This window comes from Leuresthes tenuis, unplaced genomic scaffold, assembly GCF_036924035.1.
Source record: "Leuresthes tenuis unplaced genomic scaffold, fLeuTen1.0.hap1 SCAF_2, whole genome shotgun sequence".
NCBI lineage: Eukaryota > Metazoa > Chordata > Actinopteri > Atheriniformes > Atherinopsidae > Leuresthes > Leuresthes tenuis.
The window spans coordinates 21,682,760-21,707,880 of NW_027325356.1; the positions used below are offsets into that span (position 1 = coordinate 21,682,760).

The 25,121-nt window shown below is 38.4% G+C and overlaps 1 protein-coding gene across 6 annotated transcripts in view; it reads right to left on the reverse strand.

Moving 5' to 3' along the window:
• Window positions 1-10,418: 10,418 nt before the first annotated feature.
• sox6 (SRY-box transcription factor 6) overlaps window positions 10,419-25,121 on the reverse strand; it is a 129,776-nt gene continuing 115,073 nt past the window's right edge. For 4 of the 6 annotated variants that reach the window (XM_072380650.1, XM_072380652.1, XM_072380651.1 and 1 more), the window contains 4 exons: window positions 24,463-24,568; window positions 17,727-17,960; window positions 16,601-16,817; window positions 10,419-15,844 (listed from right to left, as the gene is read on the reverse strand). In XM_072380650.1, the coding sequence (XP_072236751.1) occupies window positions 15,538-15,844; window positions 16,601-16,817; window positions 17,727-17,960; window positions 24,463-24,568 (864 nt within the window). In that variant the 3' untranslated portion in view covers window positions 10,419-15,537. The remainder of the gene's footprint in view (window positions 15,845-16,600; window positions 16,818-17,726; window positions 17,961-24,462; window positions 24,569-25,121) is intronic. The other 2 variants (XM_072380654.1, XM_072380653.1) reach the window with 1 other exon arrangement.

The following is a 25,121-nucleotide window of genomic DNA, read 5'->3' on the forward strand; positions in this document are numbered from 1 at the left end:
ATTAAAATAATGTAGCAAAGGCAGTATGCATCTTTACTATCATAGGATCATATTTTCAGGATATGGCTCATGCAATAACTTCTCTCTGAACATTTGTAGACTTTACTACATGTTTCTTAACATACTGGAGTACTGTTAGCTATTCATCCATGAAATCATAACAGAAATTATGAGATGCAAGAAGCTGCATTTAAAGCTCGACTGATGATCAACAGCAGCAACAGAGTGGAAAAGCAATAAACAAAGATTGGATCAGTCCGCTCAATAATTACTCCTTACCTGATAGTAAGGAATAATTATTCGGTCAAGTATTAATATTCAGTTATTCGTTTCTCATTTAAAATGTAATTGCTTTGCAAATTACTTTGATGTATAAAGCAGTTGAACAACTTGTCATGTTATCTTTTTATTATGGCCCATAATAGTACTAATTCTTACCTTCAGATAAAATTCTGTATGTTATTACCTCTGTGTGGGTAATTATGGAAACTTTTAAAGACTAATATTTTTCATTTATATGTCCTAAGTGGTGCTGTCAAGTTAACATGTTTTTAATATGTTAATACACCTTCTATCTCCCTTAAAAATGATTGCTGCTAACCCAGGGTAATATATAATTGGGTCCTGATCCTGATCCCCAGTCATTTTTAGCCAATGGTAGATATTCTATTTTATTTTATTTAACCCTTATTTAACCAGATAAGTCGGTTGAGAACCAATTCTCATTTGCAACTACGACCTGGCCAAAAGCCAGCAGCAAAGGGCAAATTATACAAATAACAATCATGATATATTTTCATAATACAATTAAAAACACTGACCATTCTCACACCCAATATATGCATTACATTCAACAAGGAAATCCCATACAGTACAATATGTTCAGTATTATTGAGGGGCGCTATATCAGCTGTTATAGGGCGAGAGGCGCGATACACCCTGAACAACAACCATGCACCCTCACTCCCACAGTCAATTTAGAATCACCAATTAACCTAGCATGCATGTTTTTGGACTGTTGGAGTACTCAGAATGTACCCAAGCATGCACAGGGAGAACATGTAAAGTGCAAATAGAAAGGACCCAGCCGGAAAGCAAAATGGGAGCTTTCTTGCTGTGGGCCAACAGTGCTGACCACCACACCGTGCAGCTCCAATGAGATTTTTGCTGGCCTCAATAATAATAATGAAGAGAGGAAATCACTTATCACTTATCTTCAATAATTAATTTAAATGATACTTTATAAATCTCAAAATGAATATTATATTCCTGCAGTACAAATTGTTGTTATTGATAAGATATGGATATGAGAGAGAGTTGAAATCTTCAGAGACCATGAATGACTTGGCAACAACTTAAATCCATTTAATATTTTCACAAAGGTACAACCGTACAGCCATGTCTCAGTAAAAAGAATATTGCCTTCCCAATAATCTGCTGCATTCTTGTCAGGGCTCCAAGTTTATCCATCTTGTCTGTCTGTGGTCTCACATTTCCCATGACAATCAAGGGCAGAAAAATGGTTTAAGCTTTTTCCTGCTTTCTTTACATTTTGTTCGTGCTCTACATCCTTCAACATCTTCTCTCCATCTCATCTGGAATTGGGGTGTAATTCCAGGCATTACTTTGCTTTGAAAAGCTCAGCTGCTGCTACTAAATGCAAATATATCTCCTGTTGGCATGGTTAGGCATTATAACAGATGTTAAAAAGTGCCTGCAGTTACCGGCAGAAATTATTCCAACAGGAAGCGTCCAAATCAACATTTAAGAAAGATGTTTAAGAAAAACATTTTCACTGACAAAAAGTTGAGTAGAAAATCCCAAGAAGATACAAAGAATGACACAGTATGTCAGGAGCTACTTTGTTACAGTACAACCAACAATATAATGAGCAAAGACAGCACACACTAAGATTGAGGCTGTGGCAGCGGCCCTAGATAGCGACGCCTGCCCTGGAGTGTGTGTGGCAGGAAGTGTCCCTGATAGCTAATACTGCCTCTATTTGAGCCAGCTCCTGAGGTAATGTGCAACAATGTACAGTTGGAACTAAATGTACCTGATCATGTTTTTTCTATTGTATAATTTCCAGATTCTCCTAATTGTTGCACGTCTTACCCGTAACGAGTTGGTGATGATTTGTTACCAACTCAGTAATAAGTGGGCACAGAGAAACAATGTCGTAACTTTGCATCAATGGGGTAATTAATCCTGATACTCAGCACAGTGAACAACATGTAGATAACAGTTTTGAAACCTGTGACAAAATGGTTCTCTTGCTATTTGTAAAAGCCTGAACCAGGCCGAACTTCTTGCTTTTTGAATATCTAGCAATGTATTGATGTTTTGAACATAGTGCACAGCTGTACATGAGTTTGTCCAAGTGAATTAAGGTCTAGGTTTTTTTTTTGTTTACACATACATAGAGAGTAATGAGTTTATTTGAATTTTTTTACCAGATATAGGTATATATAAAGCTTATATATGGGCTCCAAGTTACAGGTATCTGTCACGTTTCAATGGTGGCGGCAAGGAAGGAGGATCCAGGTGGAGATGCGGAGCGAGAGCCAGGAGGCAAAAATTAATTGAAACTATCTATTTTTAAGATAAAGTCGGAAAAACACCAAAAAAAAAAAATAATCAAACATGGAAATACAAAATCAAACCATTGAATTATTAGATTCAACTGACTGATCTAAATGGAGCCATGGAACTGGGAGTAGCACGAGGGAGGGTAACAGTGAGGATCTGCTAAATGCTGTGACAAAACAGGGAGACTAAATACTGTGGGGGAGAGTGATTGGTGAATGACTGCAGCTGAGGATAAATGAACACAGGTGAAGGGAGTGGAGCTGATGACTAGACTGGAGAGAGACTGAGGAATTGAGTGAGGAAATGACAGAACCTAAACAAGAAACAGAATGAAAACAAGCATAAAAAAAACATCAAAACAACACGGAACATGACAGTATTACTTTTGATTGTGGCTACATTCTGCAACTCTAGTGCAATACCCAGTCGATTTATGTGGTCTTCTATTAACATTCAATTGTTTGTGGAGCAAAGCAGAGGGGAAACAGAGATGAAATGAGAGTTAATTTTACATGAGATGACGAAATGTTGTTATGTAGATGGCAGGAGAATTATTCTAGCCAGAGGTTTATATTCATGCCTAAACTATGGTTCTTATCATTTGCAGATGGGAAAGGACTCAAGTAACTGTGAAAATTGTAATTCTCTAATATGTAGTTGATGTTGTGAGAAGATATGCTGTAGAAAGCTATAATGTTTTCATAAAGCTAACCAAGTAGCTTGGATCCCTAAACCTAAACAACTGTTTTTCTAAGTGCTGCGAGGCCAGCGACGGCTCTTCCTCCTGAGATACTGCCTCTCATACTTTTTCTTGTGCCTTTAAGAATGGCTTGAATGAAAGCAATGATATTAAGTCATTCCTGTCCCTTAACCCATTATTTACAGACAGTCCAGTTTCATTAGAAATAAATCAGAGGAGTGATTTAATGTTGCAGTACAGATTTGTAAAGTGTTGTACATAATTGTAATGACACATTTGTCTGTTTCTCATCACATATTTACTGCTTGAAAGTCCCCAGGCTTTCTTTGCTCAGAGAACACTCATGTATACAATAATGCCCCCCTGTGCATTTACAGAAATGTATTCTTGCACCAATAAGGAGACAGATACAAAGTGGCTGCATCCGTAAAGTAGCTGACTTTAATCCCATACGAAAGACAACATTCCTGAGCGCTTCTGCTCCTATGCCTTCATGTTCAATTCATGTTAAAGCACTGAGCACCGGCCAGTGTTCACCGATTTTCTGTTTGCTCTCACTCACAGTTGGTGAGCAATTCCCCTGAAGGTGGTAATGATTCAACAAGAGGCCTCAATTAAACACCAGGACAGTGCTGCTCACACAAATAGTGAGTTTAATCCAAGCTGATATCAAGATTAAGCTAGATATGCACACATCCTCATGTACAAGCACAAACACAGTAAGTACTCCAAAAAAGACATTGTGGATGTTGTGTGTGTAACTTGCATACATGCATATTCATTTGCTTTGACCAAATATAACTGACAAATGTATTTTCTGCTACCTAGACTGTCATTTGTAAAGCTTCTCACACAATTACTATATTTAATATTGGGTAGATAACTGATAAATGGGTGTTTTTAATTATATTCTTTTGTGATATTCTCCTAATCTGTCATTTAAAACATATCCACAAGATCCTTGATGATTAGTGTGGGCTTTCACTTTTTTCCTCCCATCCAAATTATTGCTTAAAAAAAAAAAAGCTTCAGTCCTTCTGAATTAATCAAAAGCTATTCATTCTGTTTTTCATCTGCTGAAGCCATGCTGAAACATTTTAATGCTGAAGCAGAACAAAGCAAAATCTGGGCAAATTACTTCTCTGAGCCTTCTTGAATTTGTAGCACTTGTGCAGGTTGACTACACATGGTTGCAGTATGTGTTACTTGAGATTTTCCTTTGGCGTCAGATCATTGCTCTTCATGTCTCTCTTGAACATACAGAGAAAAAAAGAGATCTCTTGCATTTTAATTTTTCAACCCGAATATAATGCTGTAAGCAAACATCTACATGGAGAAATAAGCCTATTAAGATTATAAGTGCACTTACGCATTCCAAATAGAAAATTTGACATTATAAATGTGATATTATGAGACAGCTGCAACGATACAACTGTAAAAACCTGCGCATATCGCATTCATTGAATTGCAAAAATTACACATGTAGCCTAGAACCTCTGAAAACGTGATGATGAATCCCTTTTTTTTCAACTTCTGGCTGATAAATCACCAGACTGCACTAGCAAAGTATCCTGCTTGTGAAAAATGCATGAATTACTAATTAATGAGGCATTCTCGCAACATTTACATATTCATAAAGGTGTGTAATTCTCTTACGCTTGAGAAAACTCAGTGATAGCTTTGAGAGAATAACACACATTCTGAGAAATAGACCTTTTATTTTGTTAAATTCCTCAAAAAGCTGAGGGAGCAGAGATGCTTTTAAAAAAACATTACACATTTATTCTTCCCCACAGAAATGCAGTCAAATGCTTTGGAAGAAAAATGCACTGAGGAGATGCAATGATGTGAAACAGTATACAGAATTACATTTTCTGAAATATCGTCCCATGTGGATTTTCAAAAGTTCATTTAGCAACCCAGTGTTCCTAACAACTGTGCTCAGAAAATCTGATGGATTTGCATAAACAGAAATACATTTTCAGTGTCATCTCACTTTATTATGGAGATATTTGGCTCATGCTAGTCAAAATAATCGATAACATGTATCTTTTTTTGGTTCCATATTTTTTTTAATAAATCTAATCACTGCACATTTTCAAAGGTTACATGATGCATTTAAATTCTAAGAGTGTTGTCTGTACATGTACAATAACAGTCATGCTATTTTTTTCTCTAGTTTTCAGCGCTATCTTAAAATCATCATTGTTCACTTTTTCAGTATTGTTCAGAACAATCAATAGCTCTTCCATGATGTGAGTCTTTTGGAGACAAACAATTTCAGTGAAGCTGGTCCAAAATGCTTGGCTGAAGTCTGAGCCTGTCCCTCTACTAAGAGGGCCTCTCCATTGTTTCAACCCTCTCACAAGGGCTTTGTGAATGTGCTCCTGAATATGGGTCAAAAAGCACAAATAACATTCAGATGGTTCCTAGGCTTTCCTCCCAGCTATGCACCAAAGAATGACAAGTCCAACAAAACCATGTTGAGTTTTTCACCCTATGCAATTGTCTTTTCACATTAACTCCAAGCTGGGCCTTTTCAGGAAGGCCAGAGTTGTGTCAGGCCTACTCGGACACAGACCAACTCCAGCAGCAGGCTTGGACTGTTCAAAATACCATGCAGAGTCTGATTCACTCCTTTATCCCAGTACAAAAATGGCTCTTGGATGCATTGTACAAAATATCAAAAGAGAGAGAACACAAAGTATTAAGTAAGAATGGTCGCTGTGGCCCAATGGACACATTCATTCCCAAGTGAAATCCTTAGTCGACTGTGGTTTGTTTTAGTTAAGCACAGGAAGGAGAAAATTCATTCCCAAGGTCTCAAATTTCAAAGGAAAAAGAAAATTACAAATAACTGAGCAAAGTATTTAGCATCATTTAAAAAAGGTGGAGAGTGTTTAGTCAATTTTAAATGGTCTTCAGTATCATTTTAAAAAAGTGATAGATTAATATTTTTGCAGAGCAAAATTGATATAGAAAGATTTCCAGATGCAGAACAAAGGGCAGTTTCATTGAAAAGTTAATTGAAGGTGCAGTCAAGCAAACAACAAGGATGGCATTTCAAGATACTTAAGTTTGAGTTTAACCTTGCTGGACTTTTGGAAGGCACTTCTGAGCATCAGGCACAGGCTTTTGGCAGCTGCACAGGGAGCCTGGTGGGTCAGCCCTTCTCTGCGAGCTGCTACTCCACACTAATCTATTTTAAACCATCTGTGAAATTAGCAAGATTTCCTAAGTCCTTCACCTCTAAGGATTAAAACATAGCTAAGGGTGTAGGGTGTTCTTACATACTGTTCTTGTATACATGTTTGATGACTCTTGAGATCAATTCTAACATGTTTCTTTCCACCTGTGCTTGAAATACATAGGAGATGGGATGAAATATTATATCTGGTAGAGATCAGCTCCTGGAAACACAAGGACAGGTATTGACTAAATATTTTATTCATTTCAATTTCAAGTTAAATCTAAACATCAGAAAAATGGAACATAGGTGTTACATGTTTGTACATCTAGTAACATGAGGGCGACCAAGTCTCAGCTGTTACAGAGACATACCTAGCCATGCAGTACCTCTGCACAATGAAGCCATGAGTCAACTCTAATGAGAAAATCAGATAAATAGCAACTGCTCTTGGGGAAATGGTGCTGTCTGACGGATTCACTGGGTGCAATGACTGTAGCATTGAGAGATCCAAATGAGTAAAATATTGTTCCAAGCGCTCCTCTCTGCTCCCCTTCCCTCCGGTGTTTAGTCATCAGAGTTGTGAAATAGCAGCCCTGCCGCTACACGACAGCATTGCCGTATTAATTACTTTGTGCTGTTCACACATACGCATCTTTGTACAACAGTGACAGTTCATCTGGAGAGGCCACTTACAAACAGCGGTATTACAAACCATAGCTCACCAGACCCATGATTATTCTTGAAACTGTTTTTTTTTTTTTTTAAATACACAACGCAAAGCAGAAACAGTTAAAAGAAGACTCCAAAAAGAAAATGAGACAGTACAGATTCAGCAGAGTTTAGAATGTTGCACACTGTCTTGTACCATAATGCAAAGACATATACCACAGCACAGAGGTTTTCTCCATACCATTAGTTGTCATGCAGGCTTGGAAAATTACTATAAGATTTATTGCACAAAGGTATATGTCTAGTTTTCCATCTACTGCTGGAGCACGCTAACACAGGCATCTATTACAGACACTGCCGTTAAACTATATCCCCCCTGTGCTTTCTGGGAGGGAGAAAGGAGCACAGTGGAGAAAGGCATTTAAACAATTCCCCCAGATTTTTAAAAAATAAACATTACAGAAAGGATTTTCTGTTTATTTAATTGTTTTCTTTACTGTAGACGAATAAGCTAACAGAGAGCTAGCAAAAAATACACGTATTGATATGGTTAATTGGTTTTAAAAAAAAAAGTTGGATTAAAAAATGTTTTTAGGGAAGCAAAATGTAAAACTCTTATGATTATCACAATGATAATGAGCATTAGATGGCAGAGATCCAGAGAAGAATGATGGGCATAGTCTGGGTTAACAACTCTCAAGATGACCTCTGGCTCTGGCACACACATCTGTCTCAATAAGCACAGATACTCACACACTGAGCTCTCTGAATGCCTGCTTTGACGAGGTCGAGAAGCCTCAGAACGTGTGGATTTGCAGGTTGTTCTTAAAACCAAAGCACAGTAATTGAGTGAGTGAATGTTGTCTGTTGCATGCAGATGGAACAATCAAGGTGACCTTAAAGTTAGATTCGAAAGTGACCAGAAACTGTTTCTGCCGTGCCACTTCAGCTGTTTTTTTCATTTTTCTCTGCATGTGCGTCTTACATATCTGCTGCACATTGTCGTGTTACTACTAACTTGGCAGCTACACATAATGTACTGGATACCTCTTTGCTATAATAGAATTACTAAAGTTATTGAATTTTATGATACCAGTGGTTGAACTGAATTTGAATTTATTTGAAAAGCAACAGTATACCCAAGTTAGCCAAAACACTTACTTTCATTGGCAGTCCCTTTGCCCGATGTTTTCAAGCAAACATTTGAAAATAATAACTTCATCTTCAATCCAGGAATTAGACCTTACCCTATAACACGTACAATAAACAACAGAATCTCAAAGCAATTAATATTAAATAATGAAAATATAATAGGACAGGACCAGACTAATTGTGGTACAGGCACTAATGTGAGTTTTTATCTTTTTCTTTTCTTTTTACTGTTCATCTGTTAGGAAAGTTTGAATTCCTCTCACATACTGCAGCTCATGGCAAATCTGCCGGATTTACTTGTTTGCTTTGTTCAGGTTAGCGGTGCAGCCACTGCAAGTCAGTAAAGCAAGCTGCTAATTGGTGGGCAGGCCACTAGCTAACAAGGTTAGCCCCGAGAATCATACTGAGGGTGTGTTCAGAGAGGTATTAGCCATGCAATGAAAAAGTAACCCACTGGTTTATGTCTGTAGGACCACAGCAGTCTGGTGAAAGAACTGCTCGGATTTTTTTCTCAGGAAGAAGTGGTAATACTATAGTTTAAAATGTTTGGTTACAAATTAAAGCCTCACTTTAGACCACAGACAGCCTCACTTTAGAAACTTAAGCAAAAGCATTTTACGATTATCAGCAAAAGTAAAAAAGGATTCATTACACACACAAATGGGTTCTGTCATGTTCTATACTTTATGTGTTGAATTGAGTCATCATGAATGAACATGCTGTCAACATTCAAATGTGTGTCTTGAGATAGAAATTAAATTAAATAAAAAAAAATATTCTATCTATGCCATAGGGAAATTATGTTAAGCTGATTTAGAGTCATTTTACATGCTTGTGACAGTATACTGACTGCTCATTTGAGTTATTTTTACTTTTTATGATTTATAGACATATGTAGTTACTTTAAAAATGGACAATATTTTTCTCTGAAATACAGAAGAGTTAAGGAAGAAATTAGCATTGAGTATTGAAAAGTACAACTTAACTTTGAATTCTACAGAAGTACAGTACTGTGAGCTAATTTACATTCCTGTACTATGTAGATGGATACTACAGATAAGTTAATGTACATGGGATACGTGTACCATTTACCTTACAGCTGTTTTTGCCTTGACACATTATAAACGACCATAGTAACATAAACCACTGTGGAGTGCTTTGTTTTCTGATAAGTTTTTAAACTCATGGGCCTACCACTGAAACTGGCTTTCCTGGATCACACCATCTTTTGGCATCCACCCGAAACATAATTTGTCTAGAATGTTTTTCACTGCTGAAATGGGCAAAATGTGAAAGCAGCAAAGACCTCCCCCTTGTTCTTTTGACATAGAGAACAGTGATATCACCATGAAGTTTAACAAAAGTATCAAGTAAGCCTGGCTGATGCAGTGATAGATAGATAGATAGATAGATAGATAGATAGATAGATAGATAGATAGATAGATAGATAGATAGATAGATAGATAGATAGATAGATAGATAGATAGATAGATAGATAGATAGATAGATAGATAGATAGATAGATAGATAGATAGATAGATAGATAGATAGATAGATAGATAGATAGATAGATAGATAGATAGATAGATAGATAGATAGATAGATAGATAGATAGATAGATAGATAGATAGATAGATAGATAGATAGATAGATAGATAGATAGATAGATAGATAGATAGATAGATAGATAGATAGATAGATAGATAGATAGATAGATAGATAGATAGATAGATAGATAGTTAGTTATAAATACACATATTTTGACAACTTTTTATTTAGACTATTTAAGAAGCAAAGAAACAGTAATCACACGTATCAATAGGCTAAAGGATTTAGGTGGGTTCAATGCAAAGTTACATATTTAAGATCAAAAAGGCATCAAGAGTAAATGATCACCTTGTAAAATCAGTTTGATGCTGAAACTCAGGACCATTCTGTATTCAAGAAAATGATGAAAGACAGGAAACCTGTGAGGTGTATAACTTGCAGATTTTCTCATTTTGTTTTTATTGTGCAGTCTGATGTTGGCTAAAATCTCTAATACGTCTCCCTCTGTTTTCTTACTCTGCAGACTACAGAGAAAACACTTCCTCCACAATGTAAATAATTACTCAAAACTTAAAACAAAATGTCTCTTTAATTGTAAGTGTCAACAGCAGTACAAAAGATGGAGTGATGTGAGAAGCTTTCTGCAACACAATTTTTGTCTCTTTTACAGAAAAGAAGGAGATTCTTGAGGTAAATGAGCTAAAACAGGCAGTTATTCAGCCAACTGCATTGATACAGTGGGCCGAGACACAGAACACGCAGTCATAAGATGTCTCAAGTGATCCTGTGGGGATAATTTAATATTTTACAGTATACACATTGCTTTGGTGCCAGGTTGCACCCATATGTGTCAATCATTGGTTTGTTTGTACTTGATATAGTGTATTAATACTACGAAAGGTGTGGAGAGGGCTCTCCGCACACACCAATGTAAAATTGTTTACCTTAAGTTTACCTCACGTCAATACTGCACATGGAAACCAAAGACTTGCTGGTATACACTTTTAAGCCAAGCAAAACAAAACAAACAAAAACAAATAAAAATCAATTAAGAATTTCTTTTTTTTTTCCTTTTTAACCTTTTTAAGCAGTAATAATTGACCTTTGTTCTGTATAAAGAAGAATGTGAACACAAATGTGATGGCAACAATTTTTTTTAACTTGAATTAAAAACTTTACATTGGACTGTACAAGATATTATGATAAACTATTTACATATTCAGACATAAACTTTTTTTAAAAGCAGCAACAGACACTATGTATTTCATTTTCTCTATTAACAACCAAAACTTTACCTACGTACCTGCCAGGGCGGGGGAAAGAGGGAGGGTGGGGGGTGGGGATTTCTATGCAGAAAATAGCTTCAGCCTGCCAGCAAATTCAAAACAATGGCTCCAGTGATAGAAGAGCCCCACACAGTGTTGCTTGAGAAGACAACTCTAAAAAGCAGAGTACCAAAGGCAACCAAAAATGTTGCCCTGAACAGCAAATTTTACACTTCTGAACAGCAGCTAGCATGTCAGTCCAGCATGTCAGTGAATTGTGCTGATTAAATTAACACAGAGAACATTCCCACCATATACATCACAAAGTTCAGACAGAAAAAAAAAAAAAAAATCAAATTACAGTAATGTTGAAACAGCATAGAAGCTTTTGTCCTCACCTCATTCAAACCATCTGCACATCTTACAAGTGGAAAAACAAGAACAAATTGTGAGGGCTACATTTGCAGATGGCAGGACAGTCGTTGACTTGTTCATTAAACATTGGCAGCATGTAAAAAGATGGCCAAGTGAGAGTGAACTAAGAGAATGCACAATGTCATGTGCAGTTTGCCACATTGAAAGAAAAATAAATAGTTGCACACTCCCACATTATTAAAAGTAACATCACTTGTGTTTGAAACAGTCATTTGTAACCAAGAAAAAGAAAATAAAGAACTAAAGAACAGAATAAAAATAAAAACATCTTTGTTTATTTTAATAATGTCAATTCAAGCTGTATGCATGCAGATATTTTCAGATATCATCTGCTTATGGGCAATTTGCCACGTACTATGAGCAGTCTACTAAACACAAAACACAAGTGAGGATACACAGCATACCGCTTAGATCGTGTTATGATTGGAAACAAATAGTTGAATTAATGTTTTCCATTAAGTGCTTATTGGTTGAATTAGTACCTTGCTTGTTTATGAGTCTGATGAGGATTTTTTCCGTTGGTGTGTTGAATATTTTACTAAAGCAAGTGAGGTGTTTCTTTCTGTCTCGGAACCAAAACCGTTCTTTTCCAATAAGCAGAAAAATTCAGCATCTACATGAGGTACAGTGACTTGTCAGTTGTTAAAACATACCAAAATAAAACATGAAAGAGAAAATAATAGAACAGGCAAGTGCATAACTTAACCTATGAACAAAAATATATTTACTATGTTATATTTACAATAAAATTCAAATGAGATGGTAAGTTCACTGAAAACCATTTTTAGCTCCAATTTGTCAATTTCTTTTTTTTTTTTTCCAATTTCTCTGATTGTCCACGTTGTTGTTTTACTGACAATTTTAGAGCCAGCAGTGGCTGATAATAAATACATTATGCTGATACTCTACAGTTTGAAATACAATATACAATGCACTGAAGTCTGGTGTTTCATGGCTCTCTGAGCCTGCTGTTGAAATTTCTGCTCACTTTCTTGTGCTGAGTCTCTCCCCAAGGCAGCCCTGAAGCTTAAACAAAGTGTTCATTCATCACACGTGTCTTTGCATAAATACACAAAATAAGTAGACAAACAAACAAAAACACAAAGACTCAAATCTGGTAACTGCGACAGCAAACCCATTTGAGTCCAGCCGGGGGAATTTTGTTCATTCATGGTGTTTTTCCTCAAACAGCTTCACATTAATCAGAATCGATAAAAATACAATTTATATCCAGTGCTTACAACACTTTTGAAACATTGTCTCTTTGTGAGTTTATGTTGTCATTTTTTTTCTCCTTTTTCCTTTTTTTTTTTTTTGTGTTTTTTGCTCTATAAGCACAGTCAAGTTTCAGTTCCACGAAGAGTCCTTTTTAACTACCAGCCCACTAAAGCAGTGTGGCATGGTCAGGAAATTATTTACAATCACATACAAAGCAATCTAACCACCAGCAAACAGGAGCAAAGAGTTTAAAAATACCAAACAGGTTGACTTGGAGGGAAATCCACATAAGTTTGTTCATCAAAAGCATCCTTAAATTGTTTTGTACCTCAAATTGAGAACAATGTAGAAATGATGCAATTAAAAAGAATAGAAAAGGAATTATCAATGAGGTGATTTAAAAGAAACAATAAAAAAAACAACAACATACATGAATTATGTATGAATGTTTCCAAAAGTTGAAATGATGCAAATCAGCACTGGATGGGTACTGACATTATGAATACAGAAGATAAGAGTGCTACAGAGCTAGAAAGAGCCATCTGTACGAATAAGAGCCAGGAGAAAAATGCAGTGACCAGCAGTGGGGATCTTGACCAGTTAAAGCCAGTGACCAGCCATTCAGATCCTTCAAAAAGCTCTGCACTCTGCACTCTGCACAGGTTCAAGGGCAAGGGAGGGGAATAGCTGGACTCATGCATTAATAATGCTGTATTTCAGATGATACCCAGTCGTCAGTCATTTTAATAATCCCCCACAGCTTGATGTACTTGTTCCATCTGCTCGCCAGTGCCTGGTGATTGGGCCAGGGTGGGAGCCCTGTTGAAGCCTTGCTTCCAGCACTTTGATGAAGAGCACAATGAGGGACACACACCCCATTTTTATTGTTTTCCACCCGTTCCCCACTGCTTTCTCCTTCTCCGAGCCAGATGGCGCCCCCTGGGTGCTGAGGTTGCCACAGACTGGGGTCAGAGCAGGGCATGGCAGGGAGGAGAGCCACTTAGACCTTCTACCCCATAGAGGATCTGAATCTCAACATCAAGGCCCTGACCGCCAAAGTTATTCTATTCTAGTTGCAGTCTCCAGAAGGTCACCACAATTAGGATAGAGAATTTGTGTGCCCTGCTTTTGAGTCACTGTATTTTGTCTTTTTTTTATGTTAGAGATAAGAGTAATCCAAAAGCTGATTAAAGAATTATAAATAGCAAAATAAGTTCAAAAGGTGACAGAGAATTTATGTGTGCACTGATGGAAATATTGGTGTTTTAAGACACCTTTGTCATATGTACATAATGAGGTAAACAGATATGACTTCAGCCTCTTCTCTTTGTTAGGTGATGTTCCAGCAAACTGTCACTCCTTACAAGAGGACTTCAGTAATCATTGCATCAACCCGATGACTGTGCTGCGCTTTAAGACTTCTTAGTGTTAGTTTAAGATTTACAATGTCTAAGAAAAATTACATTTTAAGACCTAAGACTTTAAACATGTCATCCAAATGGGGCTAAAGTGTTTAACAGAATGTACTGTGGCTTTACAACTACACATTGTACAAGATCAATTTAAGATTGTAATGCCACCAAAGCTGACTTTCGCTGCTGTTCAAATCCCACAGATTGGAGGCCTTTGGCCTTTTAGCATGCTGGCCTGATTACAATCACTCTGATTAAGATCTGGGTGAGTCAGGCTGGGTTGCAGGGTTGGAAATAAGTGAGGGATGCTGCAGTGTTCTGTTTGGATGGGGATCAGGAAATGAAAAGGCTGGCCTGTGTCATTGAAGATCACTGCATTGGCCTCCGTGGAATACAGCTACCATCACAACCTTCCATCCCCAGATGTAACATATTGTAACCTCCTGCAGAGTTTGCTGCCTCTGTGTTCCTGAGTTTCATTAGTTTATTCTATTCGGCTAAATTAAAGAAAGACTGGATAATGAAGCTGCATTAAGAGATGAAGAGATTGTCTAAGACTCACAAAGCCTCTCCCAAAGGACTTTACAGGTTTTAGAGACAACTTGAAATGTTTGGCACTTCCACACTGAAATATGCAGTTTTGTAAAAAAACAAAACAATCAATAACAGAAACATAATAATAATAATAATAATAATAGTAATAATAATCGTAATAGTAATAATAATAGTAATAATTTGAGTACCATCTGTACTAAATTGGAATTGCTCCATGTTCATTTTTAGATATTTTGTAATGGTAATATTTTTCTCTTGATTAAAAACATTCACAAGCTGTTGGCTGGCACACTATACCTGAGAGAGAATATTCTTCTCATCTTGAGCAGTTAGATAATGTAGCAAAATCATCAAATTGAGGAGGAAAATAAGGTAAGTGACTGTAACAATTATAAGTTCATATCAAATATTTAGTTTCAAGTTCTGTCTTTTGTTTTAGGAAATGAATTAATTGTGTATAAATGTCCATGATATCAATGAAAAAATAAACAATGATTAAAAAAAAAAAAAACTAAAAAAAAAACAAAAAACATGTATAAATTATCACAACCAAACTGTGTCACACACTTGAAGAAACGCTTAAGACCAAATAGCTTTTGAATCTGATGAAGCCACAGCAGCATGCTGGCTTCAACATAATACGTCATTATGTTGGTTTTTTTCTTCTTTTTTTTTCTCAAAACATTATCAAACCTTTGTGGTACAGTTTTTTGTTTTCTTTTGCTCTTTCCCACTCTCAGATCAGATCAGACCAGCCCTCCGGGTGTCCTGCATGAGAGTTGTATCTCTTGGGTTAAAGAGGTTTCAGTTGGCGCTGACTGTCTCTTGTGTGTCATTTTCACTGCTATAGTCTGATTTGGGCTCATCCTCAAAATCTTCGTACATGTCCATCTCATCCTCGCCGTTCACCTGTCCGCTGTTGTTTGCCATGGTATTGGGCTCTAGCTTCATGTTGTAGGTGCTCTGAATGACGGGAATGGATGGCTCAGGGCTCGCTGAGGCACTTGAGCACTCTGAAGTCATCTGAGGTGAGGGTGTGGTGGTCGCCATAGTTATGGCTCCAGGATAGACCATACTGGCGCTGGTGGTGATGGGAATCTGTGGTGGCTGCCTGGACAAGTGAAAAGGGGATACAACTGCAATTATTTTTTATGCAAATTTTACCTTAAAAAGTGCTACAGAGCTGATGGGAAGAATACTGAAAGTACTGTTTAGGGAAGTCTCTACACATGTCTAATCTTGACTACATTACACTTTCTTTGTTGCAGCACTTATTTAAGAGGAATAGATTAAGGCTTTCCAACAGTCTGCTTCCAGCCAGCAGCTCTGTGAAAATGATTTGGGAGAAGAGAGGTTCTCTTGACAGCTCCCGTTTTGAGCTGCTCAGAAACACTACCCAGTTTATTGGTGACATAAAACCAATACGCGGTTAGTGCAGCTCTTGTCTGCTGTTGCGCTGCATGATTGATACTCCAGCCACTGAAGCTTATGACTGACATGGGAACACCTGGAGAAGGGTTCTCCTGCTAACCACACACAGTAAATTAAAACGTTAAGCTTCAGACTGCTGCCCTCCAGGCTTCTGTAAGTGTACACTTACAGCTTATATCCTGTAATAATGTCTGCACTCTATGCTCCATTTGAAGACTGCTATTGTATAAAATTATTAAATCACAGCTATTGTAAAACTATTGATTTTAAAGTGGATGTCAAGCCCCTGTCTTAAAACCAATACAGTGGAGGTTAACTCAACACTCAATTTGGAAATGGTGCTTTCAGCTTGTAAGAACAAGCTTCAGGCAGACGGAAGGCTACATTGTGTCTTAGAATTGTTACTGTGGTTAGATTGTGGCATTTGTGTACGTACCCCACAGTGAAGAACTGCCTCATCTCTTGTCGCCGCGACCGCATCATCTGCTTGTACTCTCCAATGCGAAGCTTTTTTCCATCGATGATGCAGGTCCTCTTAGGCCGTGGCTTGTACTTATAGTTTGGATACTTCTCTAAATGGAGCTTACTTAGACGAGCTTGCTCTTCGTAGTATGGCTGCTTGTCCTGGTTAGACATGGCCTTCCACCGAGAACCTGTACAGCATTTTAAAAAGCAGTGTTACTAAGTGAGGGAGTGAAGATGCACGTGGAGGACTCGATTTGAACACTTTTCGAGTAAACACACACACACACACACATATATGTATGTATATATAGACTATTTGCTAGGATTTATTGTCCATTCTACAACAACCTCTTGATAGCTGTGCCTTTGCACATTATCTAAGAGGAGAGACATACTTGTTCCTTACTGTCAAACAGTAAGGAACAACGAGCTGGTGTAGTAAATACTACTGCTGAAGTGAAGTGCACTACACGGGCATGGATGACAGCACTTTTAACAGCTCTGATGTATGGACTCCAGAGCTGAGGGGACAAGACCCATTTAGTCTCTGTCATTTTTCATGACAAACACTTATGGTAGTGATGGGCTATAAATCCATCTGTAGGCTGAGGTGAACTGACGCACAGTGGCCTACGCAATAGCACACCCTCCCTCCTTCAGATAGCATCCGATATTTACATATCAGAGAGCAATATAGCATTTAAACTAAAACTGAAACTGCTTGATAAATCTGTACGATATTAGAAAAATACAGGTTGATTAACATAATTTCACAGCAGGTGCTGTCTCACAGTTGCTGAACACTTCTTCAATATGTCATGCAGAAAGCAGTGGCTGTTGCGAAAAATTTAACTTCATTTAACTTATCACTTTTTTTCTATTCAAACATTTAATTACAGTACATGGCTTCAGTACACAAAGGCAAACACTGAGGATTATGAAAAATGCTGCAGAAAATGAATCATTTCAATTTAGTTTACAGCAATTCACAGTGTCCTGAACATTAGGAGAGCATGTTGCTGTAGTAAAAAGAAAAGTCGCTGTTCTGCGATCTTTAATTGAACTACTGTAGCTATATCTGATTTTGAGGTTCTTACCCAAAATCTTGCTTATGTTGGAGTTGTGCATGTCAGGGAAGGCCTGGAGGATCTTGCGCCGCTCATCTTTGGCCCACACCATGAATGCGTTCATTGGCCTTTTAATGTGGGGCTCGTTGCTGTTCCGTCCTCGGGACTCCCTGAAGACTCGTGCCTCAGTAGATCCAGCGCCTCCTGTTGGCCAATAATAATAGGGTTGGGGTTTATCTGCAGAGCCATTGACTTCCTTGGACCCTGGAATAGCCAGAGCAGGAACAAGAAGAGAGAGCGAGGCAAGGCATTGATTAAATGACGAGCCAAGTTTAAACTCTCCTTCATCTACTGTCATTACTGCTATCATCATCATGAACATTGTTTCAGATGAGTGTGGGGGGGGTACAAATCCTCTGAGAGGGGTAGGCTTCTCTGTTGAGTGGAAAATCTGACTTGACATGATTATGTGCTACAAAACTGAACACATGATCAGTTTTCAAGGGAGCTGTGCTAGCTTGTTCTCAGGCCTGTCCAGATCTAGAGGAGGAAGGTATTTAACAGTTTATTGTCCGTTTAATTGTTTATTGTTGTACTTGAGCACACACATTTTGACATTTAATTTGACAGTTTGTAAAAAAGTGCAAACATTTTAAAGACTTGAGGCAGTCTTTAAAATGAGAAAAAAGTTTTAAAAAAATAAAATAACTCTTATTAAAGCATTCTTTGTAAGATTGCTTTAACACACATATGCACAAATATATTCTTTTTAAAATTCCTCTGTCTCTGTCTCACTCTCCTCCTTTAAGAAGAGTACAAACACACACACACACAAACAAACCAGGCACACAGTAGCAAGTAGAGAGTGCTGCGATTCTGCAAAGAGCTGTTTCTCAATCAGGGCATTCACAATCAGCATAAGAGAGTTTCTCTCAGTATTAAACTGTACATCAGACTGATAATGATTTCTGTTTGCATGCGTATTTGCTTCCTTTTATATGTAAGATGTGAAAGAATTAAATAAAAGCAGTATGAATATTTAAACAAACAAAAACATGTTGATAAACAAGGCGTGAAAAATAAGACAAAAAAAGCCTTCCATATGCTACGATACATCTTTAATGATCTCAAATCTGGAAAAGAAAGCTTGGGATGACTCATGCATATTTCATCATCCACATGTGAAGCCTTCTCATTAGACCATTCCACTAGCAGCCTTGGCACATGTTACCTGGGGTTTGATTTCTATTATTATTTCAGTTGATAAACAAAATCAAACTCTTAATGAGTAATGGAGGGCTGTACAGAGACATTAATTCCAAATCCACAGAAACATCACTCTGTGCTAATCACTGAAGATATTACTGCACCATTTTAACCTCAAGACTTTGACAGTTTCCTCTTCAAAAAAAGCATGCCTTGTTTTCAAAAACTCAACAAGCTTTTTTTTAACTATTGTAAGAGCCAAGTAGCACCTTCAGTATGACAGAGATGGATGCAGGTTTAAGTCTGTGTTCACAGAGGATGTTTGTGATGCAGCTTCCTGCAAGTAAACATGTCGCTCTCAGTACACAGGCAACCTCAATTTTTCACCTGCTCATGTTTGACTCAAAGGGTCACATTTATGATATCTGCTTTCAAAAGGGAGCCCAATGAGGAATCTATTTTCATGTTGTGACACTTCAGCAGTTGTTGCTCAGAGAAATCGACTCTTATTCTAGCGAGTGGGAGTGAGGACTCCACATGAACATATGCAAGTCTTTCTGAAAGTCTTGTCTCTCTTTTTGGCTAATAGGAAGTAGAAGAATAGAGGACGAAAGTATGTATAAAATGTGAAAAGTTTAATTCTGGATGAAAAAATATGGTAATACCTTCTCTTAATGATCAGATTCGTTTTCAGATCTTGAATTTTTTGTGTGTGTTTTGATTGGGAGATTTTGCATTTTCATTGCATATGATGACACAGATTCTCCAAGAGAAAGCCGAATCTCTAAAACCTCTGTCGTTCTCTCAAACGCTGCGAGCACCATCTCTATCTTTGCTTTTGTCTCCTGAAATACTACAGGCCCTGAAGCCATTATGAATTCAGAAATAATACACTACCTTTGCTGCCACCAAACCCCACAGTACGTTAATTTCATTTAGCATGCACTCACTGTACAGGATGAATTGATTTCACTTTGTTTGGTTTTGACAACCATGTTTATTGTGCAATGAAATGTGGTGTGGCGGAGGGCTGACAGTATCCATCAATGTGGGGCAATCTGCTGACTGCCGGGGCCAGATGAAGGTATTCATTAGCTCAGGAGCGCAGCGCTCACTCAGACACGACAGCCAGTGTCTGCACCCCGGGATCGCTTGCTATAATTTACGACGCCTTTCGTGCCATTACTCTATCACTGACACTGATTCAGCAATTTATATACTGGTGTGCATGCGTACGGGCAGAGGTGATCTTCTTATGGGGAGGGGGGCAAAACAACTGCCTGCCATCACCGAGTGCCACATCCATAGTTAGCCAGGAAACCAGCCACGTGACTTGGTTCATTGGAGGGAATCCAGATGAGCCATGGTTTTTTACTTCACATGGTTGCGCACACAGAAAGGCATCTGTCTGCTCTGTCAGATGCTACAGAGAGCTGTAGACTTGAACAACAAGAGTATTACATCATATTAAGTTGTACAGAGGCAGGTGGGGTGGTCTTGGATATATAAAGAAAATAATAGAAATATCAATCTGACTCAGAGTGAAAGCTGCCCCTGGGAAACCACCAGCCTGGCTCAGACATAAACCTTTGACCTGAAATAATGATTTTTCTTTATGGTAATCTCTCTGATTAGACTATGAACATTCAAACTAGACGGTTGGGAGGGTGGATTTCTGTAATATAAGACCAGCCAAGGCTTCATTTGTGGATAGATTTGCTCCATCATTCAGACCCTCTTATAGATAAGACTTAATCAGAGGCATCCTGCGTATTAGCACAGCAAATTGCCTGAAACTGCAACATGCAATTCACCGCAATATTGTCTCCATATTTTCATTGAAAATCACGACACCGCTCTGACATTTTGCAAATGAGCATTAGCTATTTCTTCCAGGAGGGCAGGACATTTAGGAACCAGTTAGTTAGGTGTGTGATTGTGTAAATAAAAACAGATGTTTAGCGGTGACAGGGCCAGGCCCCCTGGGTGGTAGCTGGGGAGAGAGAGAAACAGAGGGAGTGCTGCTTAATAGAATTTATTGTGATTCATGAGGCCCGCAGCTCAAGTGTGACAGAGCGATATGAGAATCCCCTTTTAATTTGTTTCTCCTGGAAACACTGGAGATGAGGAGCATGAATTACAGTGTGAATGAAAGATTGTGTGTATGTGTGTGGGGGAATAAAAAATGAAAAGAAAAAATGAACAACGAGTAAGCAGAAGAAAGGCAGGGAATTAGAGAGAGAATGTTGTGAGGCCCCAAAGTCAATCGCACCTGTGAGCTACAGGCTCAGACTCGACCGTGTACCAAGCCAGAGGGTAGCGCTGCCCCAGCTGCCCCCTCTCCTCCTCTTTACTCATCTTTGTTCTGTCGTCAGACATATTCTGTCACACAGGAATCCGCTCAAGAGGATGAGCCTCAGTGAGCAGGCAACAATTACACAAACCTGCCAAGCCCTCCCTTTTGGGATCAAACCTAACACCTCTGACTGAAGGCATTTACTGTTGACAATGAAGCTTCTCCCTCAGAGCAGGATCAGGCGAGATTAATGGGTATAGACGGACAGAACATAGCGCTCAGTGGCCCTGCTCTAGCCTGAGCCTCATGGCATGCTAATTAAACCATTACAAATTACAAGTGATATATATAAGCCCTATTATAGCATGTCATGTCTTTTTTTCATTTTCCAGTTTGGAGTATTTCAGTTTTTTTGACCCTGAGCGATAGTGTGCGGGTGCGTGAAAGTCAGAACTCGGGAACAAATAGCCAGCTTGTTTTAACTTGTAGGCTGCAGAATTATTTAAGTCTGTTTTAGCAACTCTTATGGGTTTAGCAGCAAGGTGAAGGCTTATCTTTCACAACTTGCCAGCTTCACTCACACAAAAGTAGAAACACGCACAGACAAAAAGCACACAAACATGTTTTTTTTCCAACTTTGGGTAAAATAAAATTTTGCCAATTAAAAAAAAAAAAAAAATCTTATTGATTGTTTTGACCTAATCGGCTTGTAGCTGTTACTTTTTAAAACCTTATTTGTGAGCCTCCACATATAAGGTTCCTTTAAGGGAAACTCCTCTGCAATAAAAGCCTAAACTTGGTTCCCACAGCCTCACGAGGAGAAAAAAAAAAAAAAAGCCTCATAACAGCTCTGAGCTACCGATGTTAGGAAACTCTTCAGTGATCCGTCACAACAATGCAACACTTCTGTTCTTCTCTTCTTATTCCATGAGGACTTTGTTAAAGAGTGTTCTTGACAGAGACATTGATTTTATCTCATTGGGCATCTATATTAATTCTGTTTCCTGCCTCCTCACATCTCTCAAAAGCCTCTGTTCTCTATAGACCCTCAGTGATGGGGGTGGTTTAGACAAACACGCAACCTCTGCTGTATGACTACTCCACATGTGAATAAATAAGGGGCCTGGGTGGCTTAGGCTTTTGTGGTATTTGGTAATGTTTTCATCAGAGCTTAGAAAGACCTAATAAATTGGTAGTTGAATCGTGTTTTGCTGACGACTTTGTTAAATTATGAAAATCCTATCCGCTGCTATTCCTCTAAATTTTTTTTTTCAGTTGGGGGCATTTGGACTTTGGTTGCTGCATGCTTTGCAAATATTAGCTCAAGAAATCCTAAAGCTTTCTGTGAACTGTGGGGATAACAGACGTTGGTTGTACACTATGCCTGCTCAATGTGGCTTCTCTGTTCTGGAGGGAAAGCTACTACACACCAAGGGGCTTTCACACCCTATGTATGGAATGGGAGGTACACCCAGTAATTTTCCTTTTCAGGAAACACCAAAGTATATACACTGTATTCTGGGAGAAAGTGTGTTACAGTACAGACGTTTCCAAAGTTGTTTCCCTCCTTCTGTGATAAAATGTTCTCAACAGCTAATTGAATTAAAGTTTCTTTCTAGGTTAAACAAAAAAAAAATCAGAGTTCAGTAGATTTTAATGAGGCACATTTGTGACATGCACTCATTGTTCCATGTAAATGAAAATAACTTAAAAAGGCAGGAAATTTGACATTTTAAAGGACCAAACCCACCCAGTTTTAACCCTGATATACCTTTGATCTTTAAAGGTCAAGTGCTCTTTGGGTTATTGATATAAAAAAGAACAGAAAAAAGCTGCAAGTATATTGTATGTGTCTATAAAACAAGGAATACCAAAAAGCTATGCCTCCATTGGCTCAGGGAGAAGATCCTTACAAGGATTTAAAAACTTAAAACACGTTCTCAAACGAGTAAACACTTTGTGATTTACATCTTAAAATCTTGCTTCGTCATTCAACTGTATGCATCTTCTTGCTGGTGATGGTTACAGAGACAGACTGATATATTTGTGGTGTAAGAGAAGAAATGCTAACTGTGTGGTTTGACTTATGTGCACTGCCCTGTCTCCCAGTCTACCCCCCTGGGAAGAGGACCTCTCCCGTCTTCTAACCTCTGCCTGCTCCTAATCCATAGCCCACTGGGAACACTGATGTGAGGCGTCTGGTGCAAGTCTTTCCCTCGGCCCTGAGCAGGACTTAAAAGGACACGACTGCCCTGGTGTGCGCTCTTTTTTTGTCCTGACTCCACGGTAGCCACAGAAGGAGGGTTCCCACTGGGAGAATGAGCGCTGGAATCACATCTGTCCGAGGAGTCAGACGGGTGGGATGGGATCTTCTGCTGCGGCTCACATGGGAACATGTCAATGAATCCACTAAATGCACCTCTTATTCTCCTCCTCAGGATTGGGTGTGATGTGAAACTACACATGCTTTTTAAAAGAGGAATTTACTTTGGAGTTGGTAAACAAATATTTTTATGGGAAAGTTTTTTTCTTGTTTTTTTTATTTTTCTTATAAAGATTTAATCTGAACCAATTATTCTGAAGCACACTAACCATTTTAAATCTCCAGGGAAAGTTTAAAATGCTGATGGGTGACATTGTCCTGAGAAATATCTATTCCTCTGACTCTTTGACAGATCAAAGATGAGTCAGAACCAAGACATGCCATGGAAACTGCTGCAAATATTTACGCCTGACAAACATTGATTCACTAAAATCTCCTTTGCTCCTGTGTAGGAGCCAGCACCACAAAAGCAGATGACGCTTTTTCACATTGGTGTAATCAGAATTTTCACCGCTGTGCGTGGGACCTCAAACAAGCACAACAGCAACAGGAGTCAAGCTTGGAAAAAAGCCAGCTTTGTCCTCAGGCACCCTTGTTCTTTGCTCACCTACCTGTGAAAGCCTCAGAGCAACGGCTCATTTCAAATGGCATTCAACCCAACCCCCAAGTTTCTCTTACACACACCTACATGTTTCTGCACACAGTCATACCAACCGCTCTGCATCTAATACTCAGACAATATATAGACATACTGCAGTACTTTTGCTCTCAAAGTATAGGATTAGTTTTGAGTGTCCACCCTACATTGTGAATATTTGATTACAGAATACTCACCAATGTTTAGTAAAACTGCTTTAATTAAAAAGAAAATGAGCTCATTTTGAACTTTGCAATTATGTCTGATATTTTCAAAAAAACAAGAGACCAAAAAATGACTTTACCGTCTAGATCCTCAGGCCTGGTGAGGTCAATAACTCTGTGGCCGATCTTTCCTTCTTCTCCCAGTTTGCCGAGGTGGTGCCCGATGCTGTCAAAATGAGCCCTCTCCTACAGGAAAACACAAACAGTCAGGTAAACGAACAAGCATATGTTCACATTTTTACAATGAAAGAAAATTGTAAAAGTAACCCCCATCTGGAATTTGAACATTCAAGAGAAAAAGAAGTGTCTTTGATAAATGCAGGTTGTTTTGAAGAGCTGCTCTTTTGACATGAGCGAGATGTAGCTTTTTCCTCATCTCTCTATTCAGCAGCAGATATAATGGATGACAGGAGGCAGAGAGACAGTAAGGGCCAGGGGTGCTGTAAATAGATTTACAGAAAGATACTTTGTGATCCCAAGCACACAATGGGGCCATGGCCCTCTTTGCAGTGCTCAGATTTTCCTCTGTAATCTTCTCCTTACAACCTGCCTTCCAGTCTACAGCGCCCAGAGCTCAGCGCCCATCATTTATTCAGAGTTCATGCATTGGAGAACACACCGTGTTTTGCGGTTTGTCATGTTGCTTTGTGCTCAGATTAAACTTGGCATCATGTTGTACTTGACGCACAATGAAACCCTGTCATTCAGCACTCTGTGACAATATTAAATGTCATGTCCG